General features: G+C 30.2%; 5 protein-coding genes across 7 annotated transcripts; all 5 read left to right on the top strand.

The window, feature by feature from the left end:
* The first annotated feature begins 186 nt into the window (after positions 1–186).
* LOC124938036 (glutamine--fructose-6-phosphate aminotransferase [isomerizing] 1-like) lies at positions 187–5,648 on the top strand. The gene is made up of 11 exons (XM_047478401.1): positions 187–525; positions 786–958; positions 1,171–1,279; positions 1,600–1,745; positions 2,098–2,262; positions 2,967–3,327; positions 3,879–4,129; positions 4,207–4,321; positions 4,749–5,004; positions 5,083–5,251; positions 5,420–5,648. The coding sequence occupies exons 1-11, from the start codon at positions 303–305 to the stop codon at positions 5,501–5,503; spliced, it is 2,052 nt and encodes a 683-aa protein (XP_047334357.1). The 5' UTR covers positions 187–302; the 3' UTR covers positions 5,504–5,648.
* An 812-nt stretch (positions 5,649–6,460) lies between these two features.
* LOC124940442 lies at positions 6,461–11,778 on the top strand. Of its 3 annotated transcripts, XM_047480963.1 has the most exons (13): positions 6,461–6,558; positions 6,840–6,905; positions 6,980–7,181; positions 7,277–7,548; positions 7,670–7,718; positions 7,902–8,015; positions 8,112–8,226; positions 8,512–8,702; positions 8,786–8,902; positions 10,191–10,271; positions 10,647–10,888; positions 10,970–11,009; positions 11,097–11,777. In XM_047480963.1, the coding sequence occupies exons 6-13, from the start codon at positions 8,013–8,015 to the stop codon at positions 11,655–11,657; spliced, it is 1,350 nt and encodes a 449-aa protein (XP_047336919.1). In that variant the 5' UTR covers positions 6,461–6,558; positions 6,840–6,905; positions 6,980–7,181; positions 7,277–7,548; positions 7,670–7,718; positions 7,902–8,012; the 3' UTR covers positions 11,658–11,777. The 3 variants fall into 3 exon arrangements, with proteins under 3 accessions (XP_047336919.1, XP_047336917.1, XP_047336918.1); XM_047480961.1 differs by lacking the exon at positions 7,670–7,718 and having other exon boundaries at positions 11,097–11,778; XM_047480962.1 differs by lacking the exon at positions 7,670–7,718 and having other exon boundaries at positions 6,513–6,561; positions 11,097–11,778.
* A 2,683-nt stretch (positions 11,779–14,461) lies between these two features.
* Positions 14,462–14,992, top strand: LOC124939665 (BON1-associated protein 2-like). Its single transcript, XM_047480119.1, has one exon. The coding sequence runs from the start codon at positions 14,462–14,464 to the stop codon at positions 14,990–14,992; it is 531 nt and encodes a 176-aa protein (XP_047336075.1).
* A 4,199-nt stretch (positions 14,993–19,191) lies between these two features.
* LOC124940488 (phenolic glucoside malonyltransferase 1-like) lies at positions 19,192–20,746 on the top strand. Its single transcript, XM_047481014.1, has one exon. It carries the CDS (start codon positions 19,232–19,234, stop codon positions 20,642–20,644), a length of 1,413 nt encoding a protein of 470 aa, XP_047336970.1. The 5' UTR covers positions 19,192–19,231; the 3' UTR covers positions 20,645–20,746.
* A 5,077-nt stretch (positions 20,747–25,823) lies between these two features.
* LOC124939664 (phenolic glucoside malonyltransferase 1-like) lies at positions 25,824–27,194 on the top strand. The gene has a single exon (XM_047480118.1). The coding sequence runs from the start codon at positions 25,824–25,826 to the stop codon at positions 27,192–27,194; it is 1,371 nt and encodes a 456-aa protein (XP_047336074.1).
* Positions 27,195–27,861: the final 667 nt, after the last annotated feature.

Below are 27,861 nucleotides of genomic sequence, written 5' to 3'. Positions count from 1 at the left end.
GTAATTTAAATTGATGAGAAATATATTTAATTAAAAGGTTTATTTGAGATAAATTATAATTAAATTATGAATATTATAATAAATAAATAAATAAATTACAATATTTTAATTAGAGAATTGAACAATCTAAATTGAAATCAAACACGTATGATTTCCATGTGAATAGTCATCAAGAACCGCCTTTCTTCTTCTACAGATCCCAACTGAAAATCTCCAAGTCAAAAAGTTGATCTTAATCTTCTTTCTAAGTGATCCGATCTTCTTCGATTCATGTATTGGATGTAGTAAAGGAGGAAAGAAGAATGTGTGGAATATTCGCGTATTTGAATTACAATATCAGCAGAGACAGGCGCTATATCATCGAAGTCCTCTTCAATGGCTTGCGCCGTTTGGAGTATAGAGGTTACGATTCCGCCGGAATTTCGGTTGATTGCTCATCAAACCTTACTTCTCCTTATTCTGCACCTCCACTTGTCTTTCGCCAAGAAGGCAACATCGACTCGCTTGTTAAGTCCGTTCATCAAGGTAACGTTTCTTCTTCACCTCCTGCATTTATCACTGAAACTCGTTTGTTTAGTCGTCTCAGTTGATGTTCTAGAGCAAAATGTGTGTAGGGCATCCATTTATAGAAGATATTAACTCATTTCTGAATTATGCCAATTTTAAGGTGTTGATTTGGATAATATAGCAAGTTACTGCAAGACTGCGCCATGATTGACCATTTGTATCGATTAACTCATTAGAGCTTCGGGTATCCTTAAACTAAACTGCTATTTGTCTTTCAGAAGTTGAATCTACAAATTTAAATCTGGAGGAGATATTTTCAGTTCATGCTGGCATAGCACACACAAGGTGGGCAACCCATGGGGAACCAGCTCCAAGGAACAGTCATCCTCAAAGCTCTGGCCCTGAAAATGAGTTCTTGGTTGTTCACAATGGAGTTGTTACTAACTATGAGGTTTGGTATTGTTTGAGACCGTATTTTTTCTCTTTGATTGAAATGGGTGTATTGCATAGTTGCTCAAGTGGATAGGCTTTTGGATTTCAGGGATTCAAATCTCATTGGAAGCACTTTGATTGAAATGGGTGTATTAGTCTCTTATAGGGATTAAACTTGGTTAAAAAAGAAGAAGAATATTTCTGACGATTCACCTTTTGGGTGTTATTCAGGTGTTGAAGGAAACACTTGTGCGGCATGGGTTTATCTTTGAATCTGAAACAGACACAGAAGTGATTCCAAAACTTGCAAAATTTGTTTTTGATAAAGCAAATGAAGAAGGTAATTTCAACTGTGCTAAAGAGTTTTAGACCCCAAATTATGATTTCTTTACCACATTACTGTAATTTTGTAACTGATAATGCAATGTTGTTTTAGTGTTTATTGTATGTCAAGATGGTAGTTATTTCAACAAGTGTAGGAAGATTTTGTTCTTAATATACTAACTTGAGAGTGAGAAGTTGAAAATTCTCTGGTTAAGAGTACCGGAATGACTATTTTTTGGGAAAGTAATACCGAATTGCCTTATGATACATAGCAGTTAAGTTTGCAGATCTTTCTCAACCTCTAAATCACAATCACTTCATTCTGATCATTTGCAGGTGATCAAACTGTGACATTCAGTCAAGTTGTGCTTGAGGTTATGAGGCATCTTGAAGGGGCCTATGCTCTTATTTTCAAAAGTCGTCACTATCCAAACGAGTTGATTGCTTGTAAACGTGGTAGCCCATTGCTTCTTGGTGTAAAAGTAAGTGACACATATTTACTACTTCTTAGAATTCCTTTAGAAGTCATCAAACAATAACAATATGAAGTTTATTACTCATTTCTAGTAAATGTATAAATTATCTAAAATTCCTTTTAAAAAATTAAATTATTATCTGAATTGCTAAGGTTAAAACACTATGAGTTTCTTATCGGTGTTTTCATTATTGTTTTTTACATTACCATTTCAGTGTTTTTCCATGCTGTGAAATTGTTGAAGCTTGTATATATCTTGGATGCTTTTGGATTTAGTTGCTATTTTGGACCGATAGTTTTATTGTTTTATATTTTCACAATTTCCTTTTCATTTAAAATTTTAATTGCTGCTAGTACAGGAAGTTTCTCCTGAAACAAGCAATGGAGCAATGTTTGATGATCTTAAGTCCCCAATGAAGGATGAAAAACCTAAAGAACTTTTTTTATCCAGTGATGTACATGCTGTAGTTGAACACACAAAGAAGGTTTTGATGATTGAGGATGGAGAAGTCGTCCACCTTAAGGTAAGGTTTGTTATAAAAAAAGAAAACTGTTTTAGTTACCGATCTTTGCATCTTGCATTTTCCATATATCTTGTTAGATATTTCAGAATGCTTATATCCATACTTATTTCTTCAATGGTTATCTCTATACCTACCCCTGCAATCTTTAACTAAGAAGATGAGGTCTCATGTTCAATTCTCATTGAAAGCACCTTGATTGAAATGGGGGTCATGGCCGTGGGCTGTTGCATTAGCCTCTTCCAAGAAAGAAATATAGTCTAAAAAAATCCATTAACTCTATATCTTTTACCTATGTTTCTCACTTTTTTCTTGAAGTTGTATACATTATGCCTTTTGCAGTCAATTTTTGCGTGTTGAAACTTATTGGCTACTGATATTTAATTGTTGATAAGACCTTCAATTTTTGTGACAATTTTTGTACTGTTCCATAGTTGTAATGAAAGCAAACTGGAATGAGAATTTAGGCAAAAGAATGGGGTAGCAAGTGTAGTTAATTCTTTATGTGAAAAAGAGAGGTTAATGGATTTTAGCAGATCAAGTCAACTCTTTTTGAACCTGGGGAAAGATTGTTAGGTTATTCTATTGAATACAGTATCTCTGATGATCCATGTATCTTTTAAAATTAATCTTTGCCTGAAATGTGCTAACTTGATCCTTCAAAATCCTATTGTTAATTATTTCCCGTGTGATAATTGTTGCCTCAGGATGGTGGTGTTTCCATCCTTAAATTTGATCATGGTAAAGGAAAACTCGGTGGAAGTCTTGCAAGACCTGCTTGTGTACAACGTGCGTTATCTATTCTTGAGATGGAGGTTGAGCAAATAAATAAAGGAAACTACGAGCATTATATGCAAAAAGAAATCCATCAACAACCAGAGTCTCTTACAACAACAATGCGTGGGAGGCTTATACGTGGAGGCTCATGTAAAACTAAAGTTGTTCTTTTGGGTGGACTGAAAGAGCACCTCAAAACTATCCGCCGCAGCAGGCGTATTGTATTCATTGGTTGCGGCACAAGCTATAATGCTGCTTTAGCTGCAAGACCCATAATGGAAGAGCTTTCTGGTGAGAAGTTGAATATTATACAGTTTATTATTTACATGTATATTCCCCCTGAAACTTAGATCACCCCATTTACAGAGTTCATAGGTAGGTTGTACCAACTTTCAAAAAAGAAAGGTTAAGAAAATGGAAGACGAAGAATAATAATTGCAGTAGCTGTTTAGAAGAATAATTACTTGATTTGTCAAGTCATTTGGTGACTATTTACATTTTCAGGGTTTTGTTTCCGTTTCCAGAAATTTCTTAAATTGCAACAAAACAAGGATAGTTGTCTCTTGTGATTTCTGCATTTCTGTTTATTTTCATCTATTTCTATAATTTGTTAAAACTTTACAAAATTGATTAATTTTCATTTAGATTCACTTATAGGCTATATTTGATTAAGAATTCTTCTATTTATTTATTTGCACTTTAAGCTTGTTTCATACTTCTAATTTTTATATATCCTTTTGCATATTTGCTTTAAGTTATTATATGAAATGAAGTATAATTTACCAATAATGTTTATTGGCCTATCACATTCTGAATGAGATGAATCTGACTGTTATGAACAGGTATTCCAGTCTCAATGGAGATTGCCAGTGATTTGTTGGACAGGCAAGGGCCTATCTATAGAGAGGATACAACCTTTTTCGTTAGTCAATCAGGTGAAACAGCGGATACCTTAAACGCATTACAATATGCACTAGAGAATGGAGCACTATGTGTTGGCATTACAAATACTGTTGGTAGTGCTATTGACAGAACAACACACTGCGGAGTTCATATCAATGCCGGTGCTGAGATTGGTGTTGCAAGTACCAAGGTATAAATGTCATTTTTTTCTCATCAGAAGAGAATTAATCCTTTTAGATTATCATCTCTCTTTTCCTTGTTTGGCAGGCGTACACGAGCCAAATAGTCGTGATGGCTATGATGGCACTTGCAATTGGTGGTGATACAATATCTACTCAAGCTAGAAGAGAGGCAATAATAGACGGCCTATTTGAATTGCCGAGTAAGTTTCGATCCTAAACAAACAACACATCTTCCCCATTTGAAAATACCTAGATACAAAAACTCAGGATCTAGAAACGTATCTGGATGAGATTATGTTTTAAAAGAAATAAATTAGCTAGAGATAAATTACAAAAAGTATTGGTTGTTTCTCATGTGGATCTAAATCCAGATACAACAAAAATTATATGGCCAAGAAAGTGTTATTTCTAAATAACCTTGTTTGGTGTAGGTTATAGAAAATTAGGCTATTTGGGGAAAGGATGCTAGGGTTATAAATATATTTGGTGATGATTTAAATGATATGGTTGTTGATTGGATAGTGTATTATTTGTGATTAATAACGAATAACCCACATCAAACAAGGCTTGAGCATTCTCAAATGGACCAAATTATTTGCATGTTTGATGTTTAAATTATTATGGCAGATAAAGTGAGAGAAGTACTTAAGCTTGACATGGAAATGAAGGAGCTTGCAAAGTTATTAATTGCGGAGCAGTCACTTCTCATGTTCGGAAGAGGCTACAACTATGCAACAGCTCTTGAAGGAGCCTTAAAAGTGAAGGAAGTTTCATTAATGCACAGTGAAGGTATGCTTGCGGGAGAAATGAAACATGGACCTCTAGCTCTAGTTGATGAAAACCTTCCAATTATTGTTATTGCCACCCATGATGCTTGTTTCAGGTTAGTGTTCTTTTCTTGGAAAAGCTAGTAAGATGTTGGTAAGTGTTGTTTCATTACTGACTCCTCCAATGTTAACAGCAAGCAACAGTCGGTTATTCAACAACTCAATGCTCGGAAAGGTTGGCTGATATTGATGTGCTCAAAAGGGGATGCTGCCTCTGTATGTTTAGGCGGTTCATGTAGAGTGATTGAAGTTCCTCAAGTGGAGGACTGTCTGCAGCCAGTAATCAATATAATCCCGCTTCAGGTAACACAATTTATCACTTTATCTTAGTAATTAAATGTTTATCCAGAATTAAGTTAGTTTGATATCTGTTATCTAATAGTAGTATGAACCTTGAAGATGTTGCTATTCTTATATTTTATTGTTGCTGATTTTAATTTCTATCGGTAAAATTAATATTCTTTTGTGTAGCTGTTGGCTTATCATCTGACTGTTCTGAGGGGTTACAACGTTGATCAACCGCGAAATCTTGCAAAGAGTGTAACAACTGAATGAGGAAATCAACCACCACTAATTTTACAGCTATTTGTGTGATTTTACTTTTGACCATGGAATTAGAAAACAAAGGAATTTGGCTGTTTTTGAATATGATTTTTATTTTTGTTTGAATTAAGGATAATTAGTCTGACATACCCAACAGTATTGACTCACCGTTTCAATTCAAAACGTTTCATGCAATTATAAGCTTGAATGTATTTACTTTTTCTTTTACTTTTGGTAATGATAAAGGGCAATAGACAAACAATAGCATGGATTCAAAGACTGTATCTGTTGGGAGTGCCCAAGGGTGGATATGGAGGACATTCTCTATTTTTTTAATCTTTTTTTCTTTATGTTTTTAATGTATTTTGTTATACCAATTGTAATTATGTGACCTTCATAATAATTGTGTATATTATAGAAATTGTTTATTTTTATTAATTATAATATAAATTTATTATATATTTTTAATATAACTTAAAATATAGAAAAGGTAGATTTTCCTACTCATATTTTGGCGCTCTCTTCCATCCAATTGTCCTGTTAAAAAGGTTTATTCCCTGATTTGACCGGGAATGGGGATATAATAATTAAATTTTTTATATTTGTAATATAATATTAAAAAATCAACGGGAATTTTTTAAAATCAAACTAGACGAAAATATAATAAAAATAATTTTTAATGTAAAATGAGATAAAGATAATAAATACATTCCTCATTCTGCTAACCCAAGATTGATAGTTGGTGGACTTAAAAAAAAAATTGACAAAAGAATTTTAGATAAAATAAATAGATAAAAGTAAATTTTATTATTTCTTTAATAATTAAATAAATTATATTAAAAATTTATAAAAAAATTAATGAGTGATGTTAGATTTCTACATAAATATTTATTTATTTATTTATTATTAAATTTCAAATACACAACTAAAATAATAAAATATTGTAGAAAATAGTATCGTAAATAGCAGCAGAGTTAAGAAGCTGGATTACGGCAACCAACGAAGAGACGAGCGAGCCAGCCAGCCAGCCAGCGATGGAGATTAGCAACTATTCATCTTCAACAAAAGTAGTAATTCTCTCTCTCTCTTTTCCTTCCAATATCTAGTTTGCAGTTGTTAATGCATTCAGATCCTTTCATGCATGACGCATATATCTGCAGTTAGTTGTTTTGCATATGATATGAACTACCAAGTAAGATAAGGTTGGGGATTTTCAAACCTTACTTGTAATAAAAATGGAAAAAGAAGAAGAAGAAGATATTTAGCGTAGTGTTTCCATCCATAGGATATAATGAGTCTGGATTTCCTCTCCTTGTACAATTAAAAACTTTCATTTTCTGATGTCCAGGCTGAATTACAGGGGTGGGAAAACCTTGATAATGGACAGGATATTCGAAGTTTTCCGAGAGAGCTGGTTTGTTTTGTATTATTTTAAGTTGGATTGTAATCCAACAACCATTATTAATTTCCAATTTGTCTGCACTGTAGAGGGTTAATCCTCAAAGGCGAAGAGAAAAGGTTTACATTGGTTGTGGAGCTGGATTTGCAGGTGATAGGCCACTAGCAGCTTCCAAGTTAATTCAAGCCACCACAGAGTTGAACTATATTGTGCTTGAATGCCTGGCTGAGCGTACCCTTGCCGATCGTTACAGAGCGAAGCAGAACGGTTCTGTGGGCTATGATCCGAGACGTATGGTTCCATTATTAATTGTTTGCATATTTTGATAGTGGAATGACCTTGTTACATATTTTGATGTTTCCTGTTTTTCTTCTTTTGTTTTTCAGTTTCAGAATGGATGCAATTGCTCTTGCCTTTGGCTGTGGAAAGAGGAATTTGTATTATAACTAATATGGGTGCCGGTAAGAAGCCAATGACTATAATTTCCCACACATTTTCTCTTGATCTTGTGCTTTTCTTGTATATTTACCTAATTGAATTCATATTTTCATTCAAGTTGATTCGTATGGTGCTCAAGAAAAGGTTATAGAGATTGCAAATAGTTTATCGATTAATGCCACTGTTTCCATTGCCCACCAAGTTTCTATCAAGGAAGAAGGTATAATCAGAAAGTTATTTTGTACTGGATTTTCTTTTTTGTTGTAGACTTGTAGTTTAGTTTTTTCTCTTAAGAGAAACATTTAGTGCTCAAATAAGGAATTCTCTGCTATCTTATGTAGGCCTGGACCCTCACTTCAGGAATCATGTAAAGGATGGTGTAAGGACTTGGTATTTCTTGAAATACACCATTAATATCCTATTACTACTCTGCATGTCTCCCTTTGTTTTCTGTCTTCCTTTTTTTGTTTGTTTGTTTTCATGCCAACATAATCAGAAGTTAGAAACTTCTTCTTTGCCTCTCTTCCAAGTAAGCCTGAACCTTATCTCTGACCTAATTATACATATCAACAGGTTTTTAGCGCCTACCTTGGAGCTGCTCCAATTGTTGCTTGTTTGGAGAAGTACAAACCAAATGTCATTATTACTTCCCGTGTTGCTGATGCTTCCTTGTTTTTGGCTCCAATGGTAATCTATGTACCTCTCTTTTTTCTATGTCTATGAACCATGTTTTAAACGATTAAGTAAGAGAATCTAAAGAAATTATCTGTGCAATCTAAACAGGTGTATGAACTAGGATGGAACTGGGATGAATATGAGCTTCTAGCCCAAGGTTCTTTAGCTGGCCACCTCTTAGAGTGTGGTTGTCAACTCACAGGAGGATACTTTATGCATCCAGGTATGACAGGAGTATAGCCTGATGAACGTGCATACATGAAACATGCATGAGACTGATCACTTATATCCTCTTTGGATATTATAGTAAAGAACCTTGAATCCCCATTTGGAAACACACACTGTTTATGTTTTTGTTTTCTTAATCTGTTTGACTAAATTTAGTTTCCAAACGTTTATGTATGTAGAAATGGATCTAGATACATACACAATAAGTGTGTCCAAATGAGTGTATATTGATGGTCTGTTATGTTATTTGGTGAAACTTCATGATGTCTTTGCATCTCAGGTGATGAACATCGGGACCTATCATTGTCATGCCTCTTAAACTTGTCACTTCCTTTTGCTGAAGTTACCTTTGATGGGAAAGTATCCATAGCAAAGGCAGAGGGAAGTGGAGGAGTTTTAAATTTTAGCACTTGTGCTGAACAAATGCTTTATGAAGTTGGTGATCCAGGAGCTTATATTACTCCAGATGTGGTAAGCAACCAAAGTTTTAGCCTTCAGGTATATTTTTCTCAAAAAAATAAAAAGAAATCTAACACAAACCTTTCTTGAAACAGATAATAGATTTTCGTGATGTTACATTTCAGACAGTAACTAACAATAAAATTATTTGCTCTGGAGCAAAACCATCATCCATTCTAGCACCTGAAAAACTTTTGGTGTTGGCTCCAAAGGTATGAATTTTGGTTTGGAAAGAATGGAGAAGACAAAAAAACAACTACTCATCATCATTGAGCCTATTTTGGATCATAGTATTTTATCACAATCATGATCTCATTAGAAAATAATCAAAAAGTTAAAATTGAAAATGGTTTTCATTTGGTATTATACTGTGGTTCATGATCCGAATTATACTGTGATTTTTATTTTTCATTTGGTATACATTATTTTCTAGATCATAGTCCAAATAATAGTGTAATTTTTTGTTTCATTTGGTAATTGATATAGAGATTTTTTCTTGATGATCAAATTATTTTTTATATTCCTTGTAATTTGACAAAAATAACAAATCAAATATATTTTTTTTCGGATCATGATCAACATAACGATAATGGATAACAAAACAACGGACATGTGTTCCTCCTTGTTGTGGGGCCAATCTGCTACTCATCATCAATATGTTACTCCTTCAAGTGTCAATCTGTTCTACATGTTCTAGGGTTAGTGGCAGCTTCTAGGAGGATTAGCTGCTAGAAGATATACTAATTAAGTCCTTCAGCTCTCTTTTTTTTTTTTTTTTGAGGGAAAACAGCTTAGTACCATTTCATTAAAAAAACTCAAAAGAGGGAAAAAAAATACAAAAGTTTAACATCAGATCTAGACAATTTCTAGATTTAACAATGAAACAATAATTGAATTACAGACAACAACAATCAATTAACGTCTATAGCATTTTTATTTTGATTTTCTTTGTGACTTTCTCAAATGAAATATCCCATATCTGCCAATTATAGTATGTGTATATAGCTAGTTTTGGCCCTGAACAATTATGTGTTATAACAAATTGTCTAGGTGACATATACCCTATGAGATAATTATTAGGGTGCGCTAGCCATCAATGAGATGAATTGAATGTTGAATGTATGATATTTTGTATTATCTTAACTCCTAATGGGCTTAGATTATTCTACCTTTTTCACTAACTCTAATTATAGTAACAATCAGCTTACTCACAACCACTATGTTTTCATTGTACTATTGATATGCTTCCTCAGGGAGTTAGTTTCTATGTTTTTTCTTTGGGAAAATAGTTAGTTTCTATGCTTTTTTTTTTTTTATCAAAATGTGATTTTTCATTTGTTTCGGTCAGAACATAAAAATATATTATTAAATTCCAATACACGTTACAGAAGTGTTATTAAACTCGAAGTAAATGAAACTTCCCATACACTTGCTTAAATTTGCAAAATCTAATCCATAATTGTTTGGGTTTGGTAATGCCTGGAATTTGCCACTTTTCAGGATGGAGGATGGAAAGGATGGGGAGAGATATCTTATGGAGGACATGCATGTACTAGACGAGCTGAAGCTGCTGACTATTTGGTATACTTTCTTTACACTTGTTATTATATTATCTTCAACAAAGCTAGCTGAGAGTAAAAATGTCAAGTAGGATGATGTAGTATTTATTCAATTCTTCTTATGCCATGTTTAGATCAAACTGAATATTAGTGTTGAATGTCAAGTGTTGGATTAGTTAAGTGCTCGAAAATAAATGTTAGAATTATATTTGAATTATAAATACTTGGTATGCAAATTGGTACTTAAAAGACTATTTTACCTTTAAAGTGATCTAATTTGATAAATTCTCAAAGGTTAAGTTGATATTTGTTTTGCACATTCTTACTATATTATCGAGTTAAATCATATATTATCGAATTAAGCCAAACTTAACGGATGGTGTTTTCGTATAATTAGGTTAGATCATGGATGGAAGAAGTATGTCCTGGTGTGGCTGACCGAATATTCTCTTATGCAATTGGATTAGACAGCCTTAAAGCAAACAACACTACTACTCCGGGCAATGTATTACAAACAGATGTAGTAGATATTAGGTTACGGATGGATGGATTATTTGAAATCGAGGAACAAGCTATCCAACTCACTAAAGAATTTATAGCACTATACACAAATGGACCAGCTGGAGGAGGCGGTATAAGGTATAGTTGTTATTTTTATTTTTAGTGTTTATATCTTATGGTTTTGATATCTCAATGCTATACTTTGTGGATAAATTGCAGCACCGGCCATAAAAGGGAGATTATACTGGAAAAGGGATTTGTATGTCTCTTTGATTTTGATTTATCTTGAAAAAGCTTTTACCGTAGTTGGTGTTCATTTGACTAATCAAACTCAATCAATCATCAGGTTAAACGCGAAGATGTGTTGGTTCATATTTCTGGGAAACGAAACTATATAAGAAATAGCGACGATTGGAGAAAGGCATCAGAAAAAACTCCAATGAATAGAATTATGTCTACTTCTTGTTCAGCACAAGAAGAAGAAATGAAATGTTCTTCTTGTCCAGCTCCATCTGGCCAGAGGATTCCACTTTACAGGGTAGCCCACAGCCGAGCTGGTGACAAAGGAAATGATATGAATTTCTCGGTTATTCCACACTTTGGCGAAGATATTAATAGGTTAAAGTTGATAATTACGCCTGAATGGGTGAAGAGTGTTGTGTCACCACTTTTGAAAGTTTCCTTGTTCCACCCTGATTTAGATGCAACCAATATGAACATGAGAAGAGACCGCGAAGAGGATGTGAAAGTGGAAATCTACGAGGTGAGAGGCGTGTGTTCTCTAAACGTGGTGGTCAGGAACATTTTGGATGGTGGGGTAAACCAATCGCGGAGAATTGATAGGCATGGAAAGACCATATCAGATCTCGTCTTGTCTCAAATCGTAGTGCTTCCTCCTCCTCAATGATCTTATTATCAAGTCACTTTTATTCATAATTTAATGTTTTTTAACTTAGCAAGAATAAATGTCACGAGTTTGATTCTTACTTAAAACGTCTTAAGTTGAATTGGATATCATAATCGTGGAGATATGTTAGTTTTTATTATTAAAAAATAAATAATTTAATGTTTTCTATACCAATTGGTAAGGTTTGCTATTATATTATCTGACAAATGGAAGCGGAGTCTTTAATCACACGTAATTATTACGTGTTGTTTTTGTTATGAATATTGTGAGTTTTTTTTGTCACCCCATATAGAATTTACAAATGCATTCAAAATTTCAAATACAAACCATTTTTATTTTTTTATAAATAAAAATCTTAGTCTTAATATTTTTCATATATATATATTTAAGAAATTAACGGGGACTTTACAAAACATTAACCCTAGTCAGAAGTCTATTTTCTATTTAAAAAAATGAGTCGTGGTCGTCCTAGCCTAGGTCATTCATTTTCATTGCCACGATGATGCCATACCTTTTGCGTCAGCCCAACTTATCCACCCACAGCTTATTATCTTTATAGTTTAACTTTATTCAGATAATGTAAATATTTAAGGAAAACATATTAAAATAAGAATCCATATATTAAAAATGATAATTATCTTTTAAATAAAAACAAATTTTTGTCTAGAAAATATTTTTATGGATTAACTATGCCTTTGCTTGTTTCTTTTTTTTAAAATCTGATTAAACATTATTCTATCCAATCTTTTATCAATCAAAAGTTTAAGTTGATAAAGGAAAAAAAAAAGAGTAAAATATGAAATCATTATTAATAAGGGTTGGTAAGACTTGGAAGTATAGTCGACTCAGGTCAAATATTATATTAATTTGGCAACTACTTTTTCTTGGGCTGATAAATTCCAATTTTTAAACAATCGAGTTGTTAAATTTTGTATGGGAAGTTCTTAAAGTTGGTGGTTTCAAAAGATATTTATGCTGATTAATTAAACAAATCTTATTTGTATATTAAAAGCTAAATTAAATCATCCACATGTGAATATAATATATCCACAAATTAATCATAATTTTTTCATCTTTGACCAATACCTTATATTTTCTTCCATTTTGATAACCACTTACCGAAGACAATAATAAAATTGTTTTTAACCAGGAATATTTCCGTACGATGCACACGGATAAAAATATATTATTACAATGTCCCGCGTTCATCAAATTTGGTGTTGAATTTAAATTATATCGCGTTCATCAAATGTGGTGTTGAATTTAAAATTTAATGTGTTATTAGTCTAGTTGGTTAAATAGTTATATTTGTTTTTGTTAGGTTGCAAGTTCGAAACATACCTACAATATTTTTTATTTTATTTTTAACCGTTTTAAGTTTATGTGCGGGACAACCCAGAATCCAACTCAAGTATCCATTTACACTCAAATATATATTCAAATTAACCACAGCTCTCGACCCGACAATCCAGACACTTTCAAAATTAAGCATCATTTTATATATATATATATATATATATATATATATATATATATTCATTTACTCTCACATACATATCTAAATTAACCACATCTCTCGACACTTTCAAAATTAAGCATCATTATATATAAATTAGTTAGTTAAAAATGTATCGCGTTCATCAAATGTGGTGTTGAATTTAAAATTTAATGTGTTATTAGCCTAGTTGGTTAAATAGTTATATTTGTTTTTGTTAGGTTGCAAGTTCGAAACATACCTACAACATTTTTTATTTTATTTTTAACCGTTTTAAGTTTATGTGCGGGACAACCCATAATCCAACTCAAGTATCCATTTACACTCAAATATATATTCAAATTAACCACAGCTCTCGACCCGACAATCCAGACACTTTCAAAATTAAGCATCATTTTATATATATATATATATATATATATATATATATCAGTTAGTTAAACATGTGTTGAATTTAAAATATATAGTGTTATTAGCCTAGTTGGTTAAAGAGTTATATTTGTTTTTGTTAAGTTGAGAGTTTGAAACATATCTATAGCATTTTAATTTTATTTTTAACCGTTTAAAATTTATGTGCGGGTCAACCCAGAATCCGACCCAAGTATCCATTTATTCTCACATATATATTCAAATTAATCACAATTCTCGACCCCAAAATCCAGACACTTTCAAAATTAAGCATCATTATATATATATATATATATTTCCGTGTGTTCACCTCATCAATCTTCTATAATCATATTTAAACCAAGCTATATTTAGTCGAAATAATTGAAATAAGATTTTTTTTAACTTAATTATTCTAGTGAGTTAAATATTTTGAATATATCAAATGTAATTAATTTATTTTATTTTTAAATATGATCTCATTATCTACCATTCATATCATATATTTAATCCCAAAAAATATTAATGATTTTTTTTTATCTAGATCAAAATATGTATAATCTCAAAAAAAAAAATATATTTTTTCTTGTTGACCACTCTATTGGAAGAAGAGGGGAGAGTACCTATAATGATTTTATTTTATTTTCTGAATTACCATTAATGGTTTTTATTATTTTTACACGCAAAAGTTATTTTTTTTCTTAATCCGGTAATTAATAATTTAAAACGCGTTAATTCATAATCATTGAGAACATACGTGGCACCTTCTCTTCCATTTCTCTACAATATGGTAGTCATCTAGTCTCTATAAATGATTAAATTTCCTCACATTTGAAATCTTATATTTACATTATTATTAGTATTCAACTTGTATCAAATTTGAGCGATTAATAACACATTTTTTTTTTACTAATAAGGTGAGATGGGTTCACGTGCATTGGAAATTACAATAATCTCCGGTGAAGGGCTTCGTCTTAGTCCAAGCAAGAGGGTAAAGAAGAATGCATTTGTAATTGTCGGGGCAGAACACACACAAATTTTGTCCTCGACAAGAATGGACATTGATGGTGGTAGTTATCCGACATGGAACGATAAAATGTTTGTGGATATACCAATTCAATCGAGGTTTCTTATAGTTGAAGTTCAATGCAAGAGTAAACACCAAGGAGATCTTGTTGTGGGAACAGCGAAGATTCCTGTTACGGACTTTGTTGGAGGGTTCACTCCCGCAAACTATTTGCATTTTTTGAGTTATAGGCTTAGGGACCTGAAAGGCGAAAAAAACGGGATCATTAATCTTTCAATTAAGGTTAAGGGTCGTGAAGATGTCAACTCGTCTAAATTTAATTACTTGCAACCGCGGTTAGCAGCTCCTTACAAACAAGTTGATGCAAAAAGGTCCGATATTGGAATTAATGTTGTCACGGGTATTCCTGTTTTACAAAAATATTAGTACTTATTTGCTTAAACTCCGATATAGAGGAATCTTATCAAATTATACAATTATCTTATTAGAGATACTAGATCCAATTATGTATGTAGTTATTTTAAAATATTGTCACAAAATAAATTCATAAATTAAATAATTATTTTCTACGGTTACCAATACTTGACCTATCCAATTTCCTCATTAAATTTCTTGTCTTGTACTTATAATCACTAATATAAGCAAACATAATCAAAATCAGAAATTAATGTTGATTGCTCAAATCAATGCGGTTAAATCTTTATCATGCTATTATCAAATAGTTATAATTAATTAAATATGGATATTTTCGGCATCTCTATAGTTATAATTAATTAAATCGGGATATTTCCGACATCTTTGAGAGATTCTGAGTTCGGGCTCTATAGTTATAATTAATTAAATCGGGATATTTCCGACATCTTTGAGAGATTCTGAGTTCGAGTCCGTTATTTGACAAGTTATACTTTAATTTCAAAAAAATAAATATAATTAATATGTTTTTGACAAGGTAAATTAATTTTTTTTTTTCTCAATCAAAGTGAGTTTGTTTAGTTTGAATTATTTTAATTAATTTAATCTTAAATAACTTATTATCTATAATCATATTTATCATTAATTACACATAGTATAATAAAATATTATTTATTTATTTAAAAAAACATTATATTTATATTTATCTAATGGCTTTATATAGTTTATACTTAAATAACTCATTTTTAATAACTTACACTATTTGGAAATAACCTACTAGTTATCAATATTCAAATAATCAACAAAAAATCAAATTATCTAATTTGGTTATGATTTGTTTTTGATGTATTTACATATCATCTTGTTCATTTTGGGTAATTTAAAAGTACATTATTTTTGGTTATTTTGATTAACACAACATGCACTTTCCAATGAAGGAGAATCATATTTAGAGTGAGTTTTGATGTGAGTTTGTATTAAAAATTCAAATAACTTATTTTGTATGCAATGATATTTTAATAAAAACTCACTTAAAAACCTTCACATAACAAACACCAAACAAGCTTTTTATATAAAAAAATATCAAATTATGCCAAATTCTATTGATATTTTTTAAAACAATATATGATTAGATGAAAATATAATTAAGCTAATTGGAATTTAATGAGTTGCATTGTCCTAATGACTTTTTTTTATTTAATTTAAAATATAAATTTTATGAAATTAAAATGATGGTATTTTAATATTTTATCCGATGATAAGTAATTAAACGCTGATTTAAAAAGTTAGTAGTTACTTATTTATAAGTTAAGTTAGAATATTTTAAGATAGAAGTGGAAGTATATAATAAAAAAAAAATAAGGAAAATGTGATAAATAATTTATTTATTTTTTATAAAAAGAATTTATCATTAACTTAAATTTTTATTTTTAATTTTTTTATTATTTTTTTAGTTCAATTATAATTTTATTTTTTTTAGAATATTGGTCCGCTTATCTTCTGAGTGTTGTGGTCAGGGAAGAAAAGAAGATTAATTAATATAATTTAATATGAATTAAACTTACTTCTGAAATTAAAGTTATTTATTATTTTTGTAAAATTAATTTAATGTTTTATTCAAACTACTCATATATTTTTTTATATTTTTTAATATTTTTATTAATATTATAATTTATTATTAAATATATTATAAATTTAATTTATATTTTTTATATAATATAATTAAATAAATAGTATCATTATTTAATTATTTTTATAAATATGTATTCAATCATTTTAAACATATTAACAATTATAATATAATAACTTGATAATTAATAATATTATTACAATAATCTTATTTTAAAAAAATTGACGACTTTATTAAGGATATCTTAAATTAAGGTAAGTACTCTAACCCTTTTTTACTACACCTTCCGTAACATAAATTATAATCATTTTAGTTATCAATATCGTCTTTATTTATATAATATAAAAGACCATAAGTGAGAGGTGTAAACAAGAGGTAATCAATTTTAACAAGATGGTCAACCATTTTTAAATAAAAGTGTAATAATTTGTATTAATAATTAATATTTTAAATTAATAATTAATTGAATAAGTATTTATGAAAATAATTATGTGACTATAATATTAATTATATTATATAAAAAGTTATTTGAGAGGGGATTATAAGTTATGAAACTAAGAAACAAAAACTTATATAATTTATTATTTTAATTACACTATGCTTGGTCCCGACAATTATCCTCGCATTTTTTTATTCTAAAATTCAATTACTCTTATTTAAAAAATATAATATTTTTCTAAACCATTCAATCCAAAACCCACAAGTATGGGCCTATGGGATAGTGAAATTACTATAAATGCTTTCAGATCTATTATAGATTTCCGATAATAAATGCTTATCAAATTTATAACTTGATGGCAAAAGGATATGTATTGTTGTTTATGAAACTAGTTTTATTTTGTATTTTTCAATTAGCTTGATGGCTTTTTTCTTCAAAGTGTTTGATGAATTTATATAAAAAAATATATCAAAACTATGTACAAGGGAAAAATTTAAGAATTTTGGGAGGTATGAGTTGAAACTTAAAACTTGAGTGTAGAATAAGTTCTTCATATATATATATATATGAATATGAGAATGCTCAATATACATTTGTGACAATTTCTTAAATATATCAATGATCACGTTAGTAGTATGGAGAAAACCCTCAAATGGCTAAACTTGGTATAGTTTGGAGTTTTAATGAATTTAATTATTCTAATGACTTTTTTTTTATTTAATTTAAAATATATATTTTATAAAATTAAAATCGGTAATTAATAATCTTAAATTATTTTATAAACATTTTAGTGGTTCAATTAACTCAGATTAATCAAACATACCTAATTTAAATTGATAATAAAATTTTTATTAATCATTTTAATGGTTGTTGGCACATTAAATTAGCTTGTCATTGTATATTTATAGACATTATTTTAGATCAATATAGAAAGGAAAAAAAAAATATTTTCATATGAATAGTTTTGTCACCCTCACAAGTCACAAAAGAATCATTATTTTTTTTTCCCACTTCTCCTTATACTCTCAATCACATTAAATAAACTTGTCATGCCATATTTATAACACTCTTTTCAAATCAATATAGAAACCAATAAATGGTCTAGATCTGTTCTGTATAAATATTTGTCACGCTCAAAAAAAATAAAAATAAAAATTTGATTTACAAAAGTTTGATTTTTCAAAAAATAAATAAAATTATTTGATGATTTTAGTGAGGAATGATTATTTTTGATAAAAAAATATTAAAAAAATATTAATGTATATATTTATAATATTTTAGTTAATTATTTTAATATATGATTAATGGGGTAAGGATCTGCTGTCCCAAAATATGTTTCACTTGCTGTCTCATTCATCAAAACAACATAATTTTGATAAATTAGACAAATAAAAAATTATATATATGAAATAAACCCTAAATCCTAAACTCTAAGCCCTAAATTTTAAACCCTAAACCCTAAATCTTAAATCCTAAATTCTAAACCCTAAAAAATTATATACATATGATATTTTATTTTAATATTTAATTTTTTTTTCCTCTTTCCACACTCTTCTCTCTCCTATAAGACAGCAAGTGGAACATTATTTTGGGACAGGAGATCCGAAACCTGATTAATGAAAGTTGGGTGAAATGAAGTGATTTTGTTTGAGTTATTTAAAAAACTCAAACCGAGATAGTCTAAGTTCAAAATACATTCACTAATTTACTTTATTTTGGATAATTTATATATATATATATATTTTTTTTTGTATGAATTCTCATATTATTTATTAAAATATATAGCGCTTGATTTAACTGAATTAGTTAAATATATTTGTATTTAATTTTTTTTTCAATATTTTTAATTTTTTTATTTAATATTTTAAAAAATAATATAATTAGTTTTTATAAACAATAACATTAATTATTATTATTATTTAATAATAATAAATAATATTTTATATAAAAATGTAAAATTATAATAATATTATAAATTAAAAATATATACCCTTATATGTTTTAAAAAGTGATAGTGCATGAAATATCATACCCTACAAAAAAATATATTTTTTAAAAATTTTCTTTAACAATTTAAAAGAAGAAAAAAAACATTTGTACAAGGCTAAAAAGTAAAGTCTCTCTATATATCCAATTTGATTTGCATGTTATTCATTCAAAATCCAGAATTCAGTCTTCTCTCTCCATGGCCATGACAGCTTCCAAGGAGGTGAAAGTTACAGAGGAATGCAAGATAACTCCGGCACCAAATCCGCCGGAGAAGAAGCTCTCCTCCTCCTCCGACGAGGGTAATAATAATTACCTTCCTCTCACTTTTTTTGACACAATTTGGCTCAAATTCCCCCCGACGCAGCGACTCTTCTTCTACGAAATCAACCATTTATCATCTCATCTTTTCTACAACACCATTCTCCCTAACCTCAAGCATTCACTCTCTCTCACCCTTCAACACTATCCCTCCCTCGCCGGAAATCTTAACTGGCACCCGGAAACCGCCAAGCCGATTATCCGTTACTCTATTGCCGACGACGGTGGCGTCCCATTCTCTGTAGCCGAGTCCTGCACCCTCGACTTTGATTCACTCTCCACCGACCATTTTAAGGAAGCCAAAGATTTGCATCATCTTTTGCCCGATTTTCATTATTCCGAATCTAAGGCTAATGTTCTTTCTCTACGAGTGACTCTGTTTCCTAACTATGGATTCTCCATCGGCTACTGCGCACATCACACCTCCATGGACGGGAAGAGCACCTCCATGTTTCTAAGTTCATGGGCCACCATTTGCAGAAGACTCGGAGAAGGAGGAGCCCAGCTTACTCCAGAACTAATCCCGATTCTAGATAGATCCTTCATTCAAGACCCGTCAAATATCTCCACGATTTTCACTAATCAATGGATGAAAATGATTCATGGAAATGAAAACAAGAGAAGCTTCGTTCCATTGGACATGAAGCCGGCGCCAGGGTTATTCCGGAGCACATTCCGGTTAACTCCGGAGCAGATAGGACACATAAAGGAGAAACTAGCTATAATAAAGAGCCCTGTTTCTACTTTTACGGCGGTTTGTTCATATGTTTGGACTTGTCTGGTGAAAGCAGAAGAAGGGGATATAACAAAGGAGATTGTTTATCTGAATATCAACGTGGATTGTCGAGGAGAAAGCCGATGGGATCCTCCGGTTCCGGCAAATTACTTTGGAAACTGCGTTACGTATCGATTTGCAAAGGCAAAGGTTGAGTGTTTGAAAGGAGGTGATGGGTTGGTAGTGGCTGCGGCGGCGATTAAAGAGGAAATTGGAAGTTTGGCTGTAAAAGGGAAGGTGGAGAATTGGCTTTTGGAAGTAAGTTCAACATTTAGGAATGAGAAGGTGTATGGAATTGGTGGGTCGCCGTGGTTTGATTTTTACGGCGTGGATTTTGGATGGGGACGGCCGGAGAAGGTGGAGATGGTGTCGAGTGATAGGAATGGGTCATTTTCTCTATGCGATTGTAGAGATGGAAATGGCGTTATTGAGATTGGGATTGTTTTGAGCAAACCAAAGATTCAAGCTTTTGCATCTATCTTTGCTCAAGGGCTTCTTCAAGAAATTGCTTCCTAGCTAGTCAATTAACTTTTTTTTATCTGTTTGATTTGTTGTGTTGTGTGTAATTGCATTCTTAATCATGAGAATGAATAATAAATATGTTTGTGGTATGAATTAAGGGAAATGTGATGAAATGAACTTAATAATTGTCTTAATTGCACAAATGATCTTTTCTTATTTTTCGGACAAAATACTCGTCGTGTAATCTTAATTCGTCGGTGTGTCTTCGCGAGACACGACCATGCAAGTTTGCCGTCGCGAGAAGGGTATTGTTGTCCGAAAATTTATAATTGATCATGTCATATGCTTAATTAAAGCAATTATTAGGGTCATTTCATCAAATTTACTTGAATTAATCCCTTTATAATATATATTAATTATTGTGTGTTTGGAATAATTAGCTTTTGGTTTTTTTATTTATATACATTCCAATATTGATTGTTTGTTTATATGTACTTCAACAAGATATATTAATATATATATATATATATATATATATATATATATATATATATATATATATATATATATATATATATATATATATATATATATATGTTTTGATTATTTATGAGTGTATTTGAGAAGAGATCTGAGCTGATAATGAAAAGGACCGTTCAGATCTAGTTTCTAGTTTCGTAGTAGAAGTCTAGAAGCAAGAAGAAGAGACAGCTTTTGCCTCACATAATTGACTATACAAAGTAATTATTAATATTTATATATATATATATATATATATATATATATATATATATATATATATATATATATATAATATATTGCTTGTCAATGTTTTTGGTAGCTGCTGTAGAAGCAAGTAGCAACATTTATTGGTTTGATATTTATTGAGTGAAAAAAAAATAAGGATATTAATATTTAAAAAGAGAAAAAGGTTTTTGATTGATAAATTAATTGATGAAGTTATTATGAAAATATGATGGATTATTAAAAAACAATTAAAGATCCAATTGTTGAGATTGAAATTTGTGTCATTTTTATTATATCAGACTTGTATTATGGTTCTAACCATTACAATGGTTTTGTCTCATAAAACAAAACAAAAATTGTTTTATATATATATTTTTTTTAACTATGTGATTTTAGTGACTATACTAGTATGTGATGTGAGGTCATATTTGAAAAAAATAAATAAAGTGGGATGATTTTGGTATTTTTATTTTTTTTATATAAGTTCGTAACGATAAAATTTTGTGTGTGATTTACCATTTTAAACGTATTTATTTTAAAATTAATTTTTTTCTTTTTTAAATTAACGCATTTTAAAATATGGAATATGGTTTAAGTTTCTTAAATAATGTATAATGTGCGGCGGGAAAGAGTTTGGGAACTAAAGAAAAAAGAAATTATTAAAATAAAAATGAAAAATTACATGTGAATACTACATTAAAATATGTAGAATGAAGGTCTTTTTGGAACAAAATTTAAAATGACTAAATTGTGATCATTCTAGTTTAATATATCATTCAAAATTTGAGCCTTAAATAGTGATGGTGTCAAATTTATTAATTATAAATTTAATTCTAAATTTAGTAACATATTAAAATTATAAACTATCTAGAGAAATTATCGAACTTTCAATAATTGTAGCAATCCGATGCATATCATTTATAATATTATTATTATAACTCTTTCTTATATTTGTTCCGCAAAATCGGTAGAGTCGGTCGTAGAATTAATCGTTAATCTAAATGACCTACGAGCTTGATAATCTATTGAATAACGTAGTTATATATTCAATTCATTTTTTTTTTCTATGTCATGATTCTACGTTATTGTATTTAAACTATTCTTATTATATATATATATATATATATATATATATATATATATATATTAAATCTGAATTTACATTTTTTTTTTATATTTTATCTTAATGAACTATATTTCTTTTGCCAAACATAACAAAATCTATTATTTAATTTCTCGACAAACAATCAAGTTTGAAAAAGAGAAACAAAATGGGGACCGGGGAGTCTGTTTGAAAGCGACAATTGGTCTGGAGCCGGAGTCTATTAAAAAATCGAGAAATAATTTGTGATGCATTTCTGATTCTATATCAATTTGATATTAATAGGTGTAATCGAAAATTGATCTGTAAATTTATTTTAATTTATAAGTTTGGTTAATATGTATTTTAATTAAATTTTGTATGTAATTATTTATTATTATTATTTAATATACCCATAATAAAAAGACAATTTATACTCATATTTTTTTTAAACAAGAGGTGGATATCCTCCATGCCTCCATGAGGTCTTGGGTTCGAGCCCGTCAGGCAGCAAGTTTTGCGCCTGGTTAATTGGTTAAGTATGTTTGCGGGCTATGTACTTAACCCGCGGGGATTAGTCGCACTCCATAGGAGCAGCGGAACCCAGCGTTCTAAAAAAAAAAAAAAGAAAAAAAAAAAAAAAAAAACTAGATAATTTTGTAAATTTTGTAAGTCATATTGACATATATGTTTATTAGAAAATATTATCAATATTATTAAGATTGATATGCACATATTTTTTGATTTTTTATATAGATAATTGATTATGATTCAACACGTAATTATATAAAAATTAATTTTATATAAAAACAATTAAAATATTTAATTCTTAATAAATATAATAAATTTTTCTAAATTGAGTATATTAAATTGTTTAAAACTAAAAAAAGTCATTCAAGTTAATTCCTTTTTTTTTTAAATTGAGTATTTTAAATTATTTCAAATTAAAAAAAAAAATGTTCAATCAAGTTAAAATTAAGGTAATAAAATATCAACCCATAAATTAAATAACATTATATTATTTAAAATTATGTCTAAAATAATTCTTATATTATATAATAAATTTATTTTGAGAATTAAAACTTTATAAATTATAATATTTTTCATATAAATTAAAGGACCAATTAGACAAGAAAAATATAAAACATTTAAAATAAACTCCAAATTAAACAAATCCTAAGATTAATAAGAAAAAAATAATTAAACCCAATTTAATTTGAATATATATTTTCCAAACAAAACTTTAAATAATTTATATCTTGCAGAAAATAATTCTAAACAATAATATAAATTTCAATCTTACTACGAGCTTACATAATCTCTGACTTCTCTTCTTCACCCGGAAGAGAATTATACCATCAACAACTTAATAAATATTGAATTTAAACAAAATAAAATTTAAATTTAAAATAAAATAATTTTTATCCAAAGTCTATATTTTTTTCTTAATCTAATAACGCAAACCAGCCAAAAAAAAATAATAATAATTAAAATTAAACACTTCTCATACCTCTCACATAAATTAGTATCTACTAAACAATATTAAACTGCATTCTCGAATATGTAATATTATATTAGAAATACCACAAATTTATAGAAATAAAAAATCTAAATCTTTTAATATGATATAAATAATTTGAAGAACTATATATATAATTAATAGGAAGAATGTCAATTTTATCACTGAATTATAATGAAATATTCACGTATATCATTAAACTAATTTTTGTTCGATCATACCACTATAGTTGAGATTAATGTTCGTCTATATCATTTGTTAACAAAACATCCAAACCCGTTATCTTTTCCGTTAAAAGATGACACATGTTATTAACATGTTATTTTTTAAAAATTAATATATATTATATTTTTTTTTTCATATTTTTAAATAATAAAACTCTTACATTTTAGATATATCGATTCATACATTTACCCAGATAGATTCACCTTTCTAAAACAGAACAAGAATCCAGAAATATAGGAAGAGAAAGTTGAACAAACTCTGAAGAGATAAGAAAACATATAAGAAGAGAACAAAAACAATAATCCAGAAATAAGCCTTCAACAAAAAGAAGAAGATTTGTAAACTTCATTACCTGTCATCATTGTTCATTGTGAACTTTGTTTGAGACTGATTGAAGTAAGAAGAAAAAGTTGAGGTCTAAGGCTCGACTAAATGTCAAAGTTCGTTGTGGTTGGGTTCTGAAATCAAAATCTCATCTCTCATTGCCCTCAATTCTCTCGCTAACTCGTCAGTCTTACTTCAGTTCCTTTATTTGAGAAATCGAATCCTTTGAAGAACAAGAATCGGAGAAGAAGAATGGTGGACTTAGTTAATTAGGGCATGAACGGGAAATCATTAATGACTTTGTAAATATTTTATTATTTAGAATTTTAAATAAATAAAAATATATATAATATATATTAATTAAAAAAGATGACATGTTAATATATTAATTAAAAAATATGACATGTCAATTCCAAATGTCAATCTCATTTAACATAAACTTAACGGGGTTAGATGTTTGGTGGAGTAGTGACATATATGAATATTAATCTCAACTTCAGTGATATTAACGAACAAAATTTAGTTCAATGATATAAATGAATATTCTATTATAGTTCAGTGATAAAATTGACATTCTTCCCTATAATTAATTAAGTTGAACAACTAATATTATAATTGTTATTTATTTGTGTTATACATAAAGTTTTACGAGAAACTAAACTCAAAATGTTAATTTTGTTTCTTAATTAAAAGTAAAAGTTTATTGAGTGTAATAAATATTAACTTTTAAAATACAAAGTTAATACTAAACTTATGTAAAGAAGTTTTAAGCCTCAATGAGTATAATATGATATTTTAACCTTGTAATGTAAGCTAAGTATATCTTAGTTATTCCAAATTACAAAACTTTAAAAATAATTCAAACTCCCTAGTTTTATGGATCAAGTGTTTGATATTTAGATAGTTTAAGTACTCAAAATCAACTCAAATCCAAAATATTTTATAAAGTGGGCATAGTTGAAGTTTGGGGATAGAATAAACTATTTAAATATATATAATCGTATCACTTAGGTGAATTTGAAAATTATTTAATAGGGTGTGATAACATAAAATATTGTAAAAGAAAGATGATATGAATTGTTGATTATTTATTTATTCATAATTGTTATAATATTAATTATAATGTCAATGCTATTAATTAGAGCTTGTTTAACAATGGGTTATTTCAATGAATAAAAAAAAAGGTTGTATTATAAAATTAAACTAAATTATTTGAGAAAACAATTAAAATATATATTATTTTACTTTTGTTTAAATGTATTAGTTGTTGTATTTAATCGGCAGTGCACTTACTTATTCGGAAATTTGTAAGTCTCTGTTTTTGTTTCTCTCGGGCGATGGCGACGACGACGGCGGTGAAAGTTATAGAGGTATGCATGGTAAAACCGGCACCAAATCCGCCGGAGAAGAAGCTCTCCTCCTCCTCCGACGACGAGGGTAATAATAATTACCTTCCTCTCACTTTTTTTGACACAATTTGGCTCAAATTCCTCCCGACGAAACGACTCTTCTTCTACGAAATCAACCATTTATCATCTTATCTTTTCTACAACACCATTCTTCCTAACCTCAAGCATTCACTCTCTATCACCCTTCAACACTATCCCTCCATCGCCGGAAACCTCACCTGGCATCCCGACACCGCAAACCCAGTTATCCGTTACTCTCCTCACGGCCATGCAGATGGCGGCGGCGTCCTCTTCTCAGTTTCCGAGTCCCAAACCCTCGACTTTGATTTTCTCTCCACCGACGACGATTTCAAGGAATCCAAACATTTTCATCCTCTTTTGCCCGATCTCCATGTTTCAGAATCTGAGGCTAATCTTCTTTCTTTAAAACTGACTCTGTTTCCTGGTTACGGATTCTCCATCGGCTACTCCGCCCATCACGCATCCATGGACGGGAAGAGCACCGCCATGTTTATAAAGTCATGGGCCACCATTTGCAGACTCGGAGGAGGAGGAGCCCTTACTCCAGAACTAATCCCCCTTCTAGATAGATCCTTCATTCATGACCCTTCAAATATCGCCACGATTTTCACTCATCAATGGATGGAAATGATTCATGGAAATGAAAACGAGAGAAGTTTCGTTCCAATGGAGATGAAGCCAGAACCAGGGATATTCAGAAGCACATTCCGGTTAACTCCGGATCAGATAGGACAAATAAAAGCTATAATAAAGAGCTCGAGACCTGTTTCTACTTTCACTGCGGTTTGTTCATATATTTGGACTTGTCTGGTTAAAGCAGAGGAAGGGGATATAACAAAGGAGATTGTCTATCTGAATATCAACGTGGATTGTAGATCCCGGCTGGAACCACCGATTCCGCCAACTTACTTTGGAAACTGCATTGCGCATCGGTTTGCGATGGCAAAGGTTGAGTCTTTGAAAGGAGGTGATGGGTTGGTGGTGGCTGCGGCGGCGATTAGAGAGGCAATTGGAAGCTTGGCCGGCAATGGAGGGGTTTTGAAAGGGGTGGAAAAGTGGTTTTCGGAAGTAAGTTCAATATTTTGGAATGAGAAGGTTTATAGCATTGGTGGGTCGCCATTGTTTGATTTTTATGGGGTGGATTTCGGATGGGGAAGGCCGAAGAAGGTGGAGATGGTGTCATTTGACATGAATGGGTCATTTTCTCTCTGCGATTGTAGAGATGGAAATGGTGTTATTGAGATCGGGATGGTGAAATCTTTTGTTTCTTTGAGTTAGGGTTAGGACCCAAGATAATGAAAAAAAGATCTTGAAGATTGAGAGTAAAAAATCACCGACTCTTTCATTAGAAAACTTCCCATTTATAAATGGGATAAAGTTACAATAGCCCTTGAACTTTTATTAATACATAAAAAACACATCAAACTTTCTAAGCACTTATTTTATAATTCTTACATCCCCTCCTCAAGATGAATGTCTCTAAGATTCATCTTGTCTCTAAGAGTATAAAATGCTGTACAATCCAATGGCTTTGTAAAAATATCAGCTTGCTGAATTTTTGTAGAGACATATTTTGGTATGATAAAACCTTGATTGAAATTATCTCGAACAAGGTGGCAGTCGATGTCTAGGTGCTTTGTCCTTTCGTGAAAGACGGGGTTCTCCGTGATATGGATAGCAGCTTGATTATCGCACTTTAAAGTAATAGGCAATTTGACATCAATATGTAGATCTTTGAGTAAATAGCTGATCCACTTTAGTTCACAAACTGTTGTCGCCATACTGCGATATTCAGCTTCCGCTGAAGAACGAGATACCGTCGTTTGCTTCTTCGTTTTCCATGATACAAGTGCATCTCCAATTTTGACACAATAACCAGTTACTGATCTGCGTGTATCTGTACAGGTTGCCCAATCTGCGTCTGAAAAACTCTCAAGCAATAAAT

Source organism: Impatiens glandulifera, chromosome 5 (assembly GCF_907164915.1).
Source record: "Impatiens glandulifera chromosome 5, dImpGla2.1, whole genome shotgun sequence".
NCBI lineage: Eukaryota > Viridiplantae > Streptophyta > Magnoliopsida > Ericales > Balsaminaceae > Impatiens > Impatiens glandulifera.
Note: the sequence above shows the minus strand (reverse complement) of the source record. Positions and strands in the feature narration are given on the sequence as shown.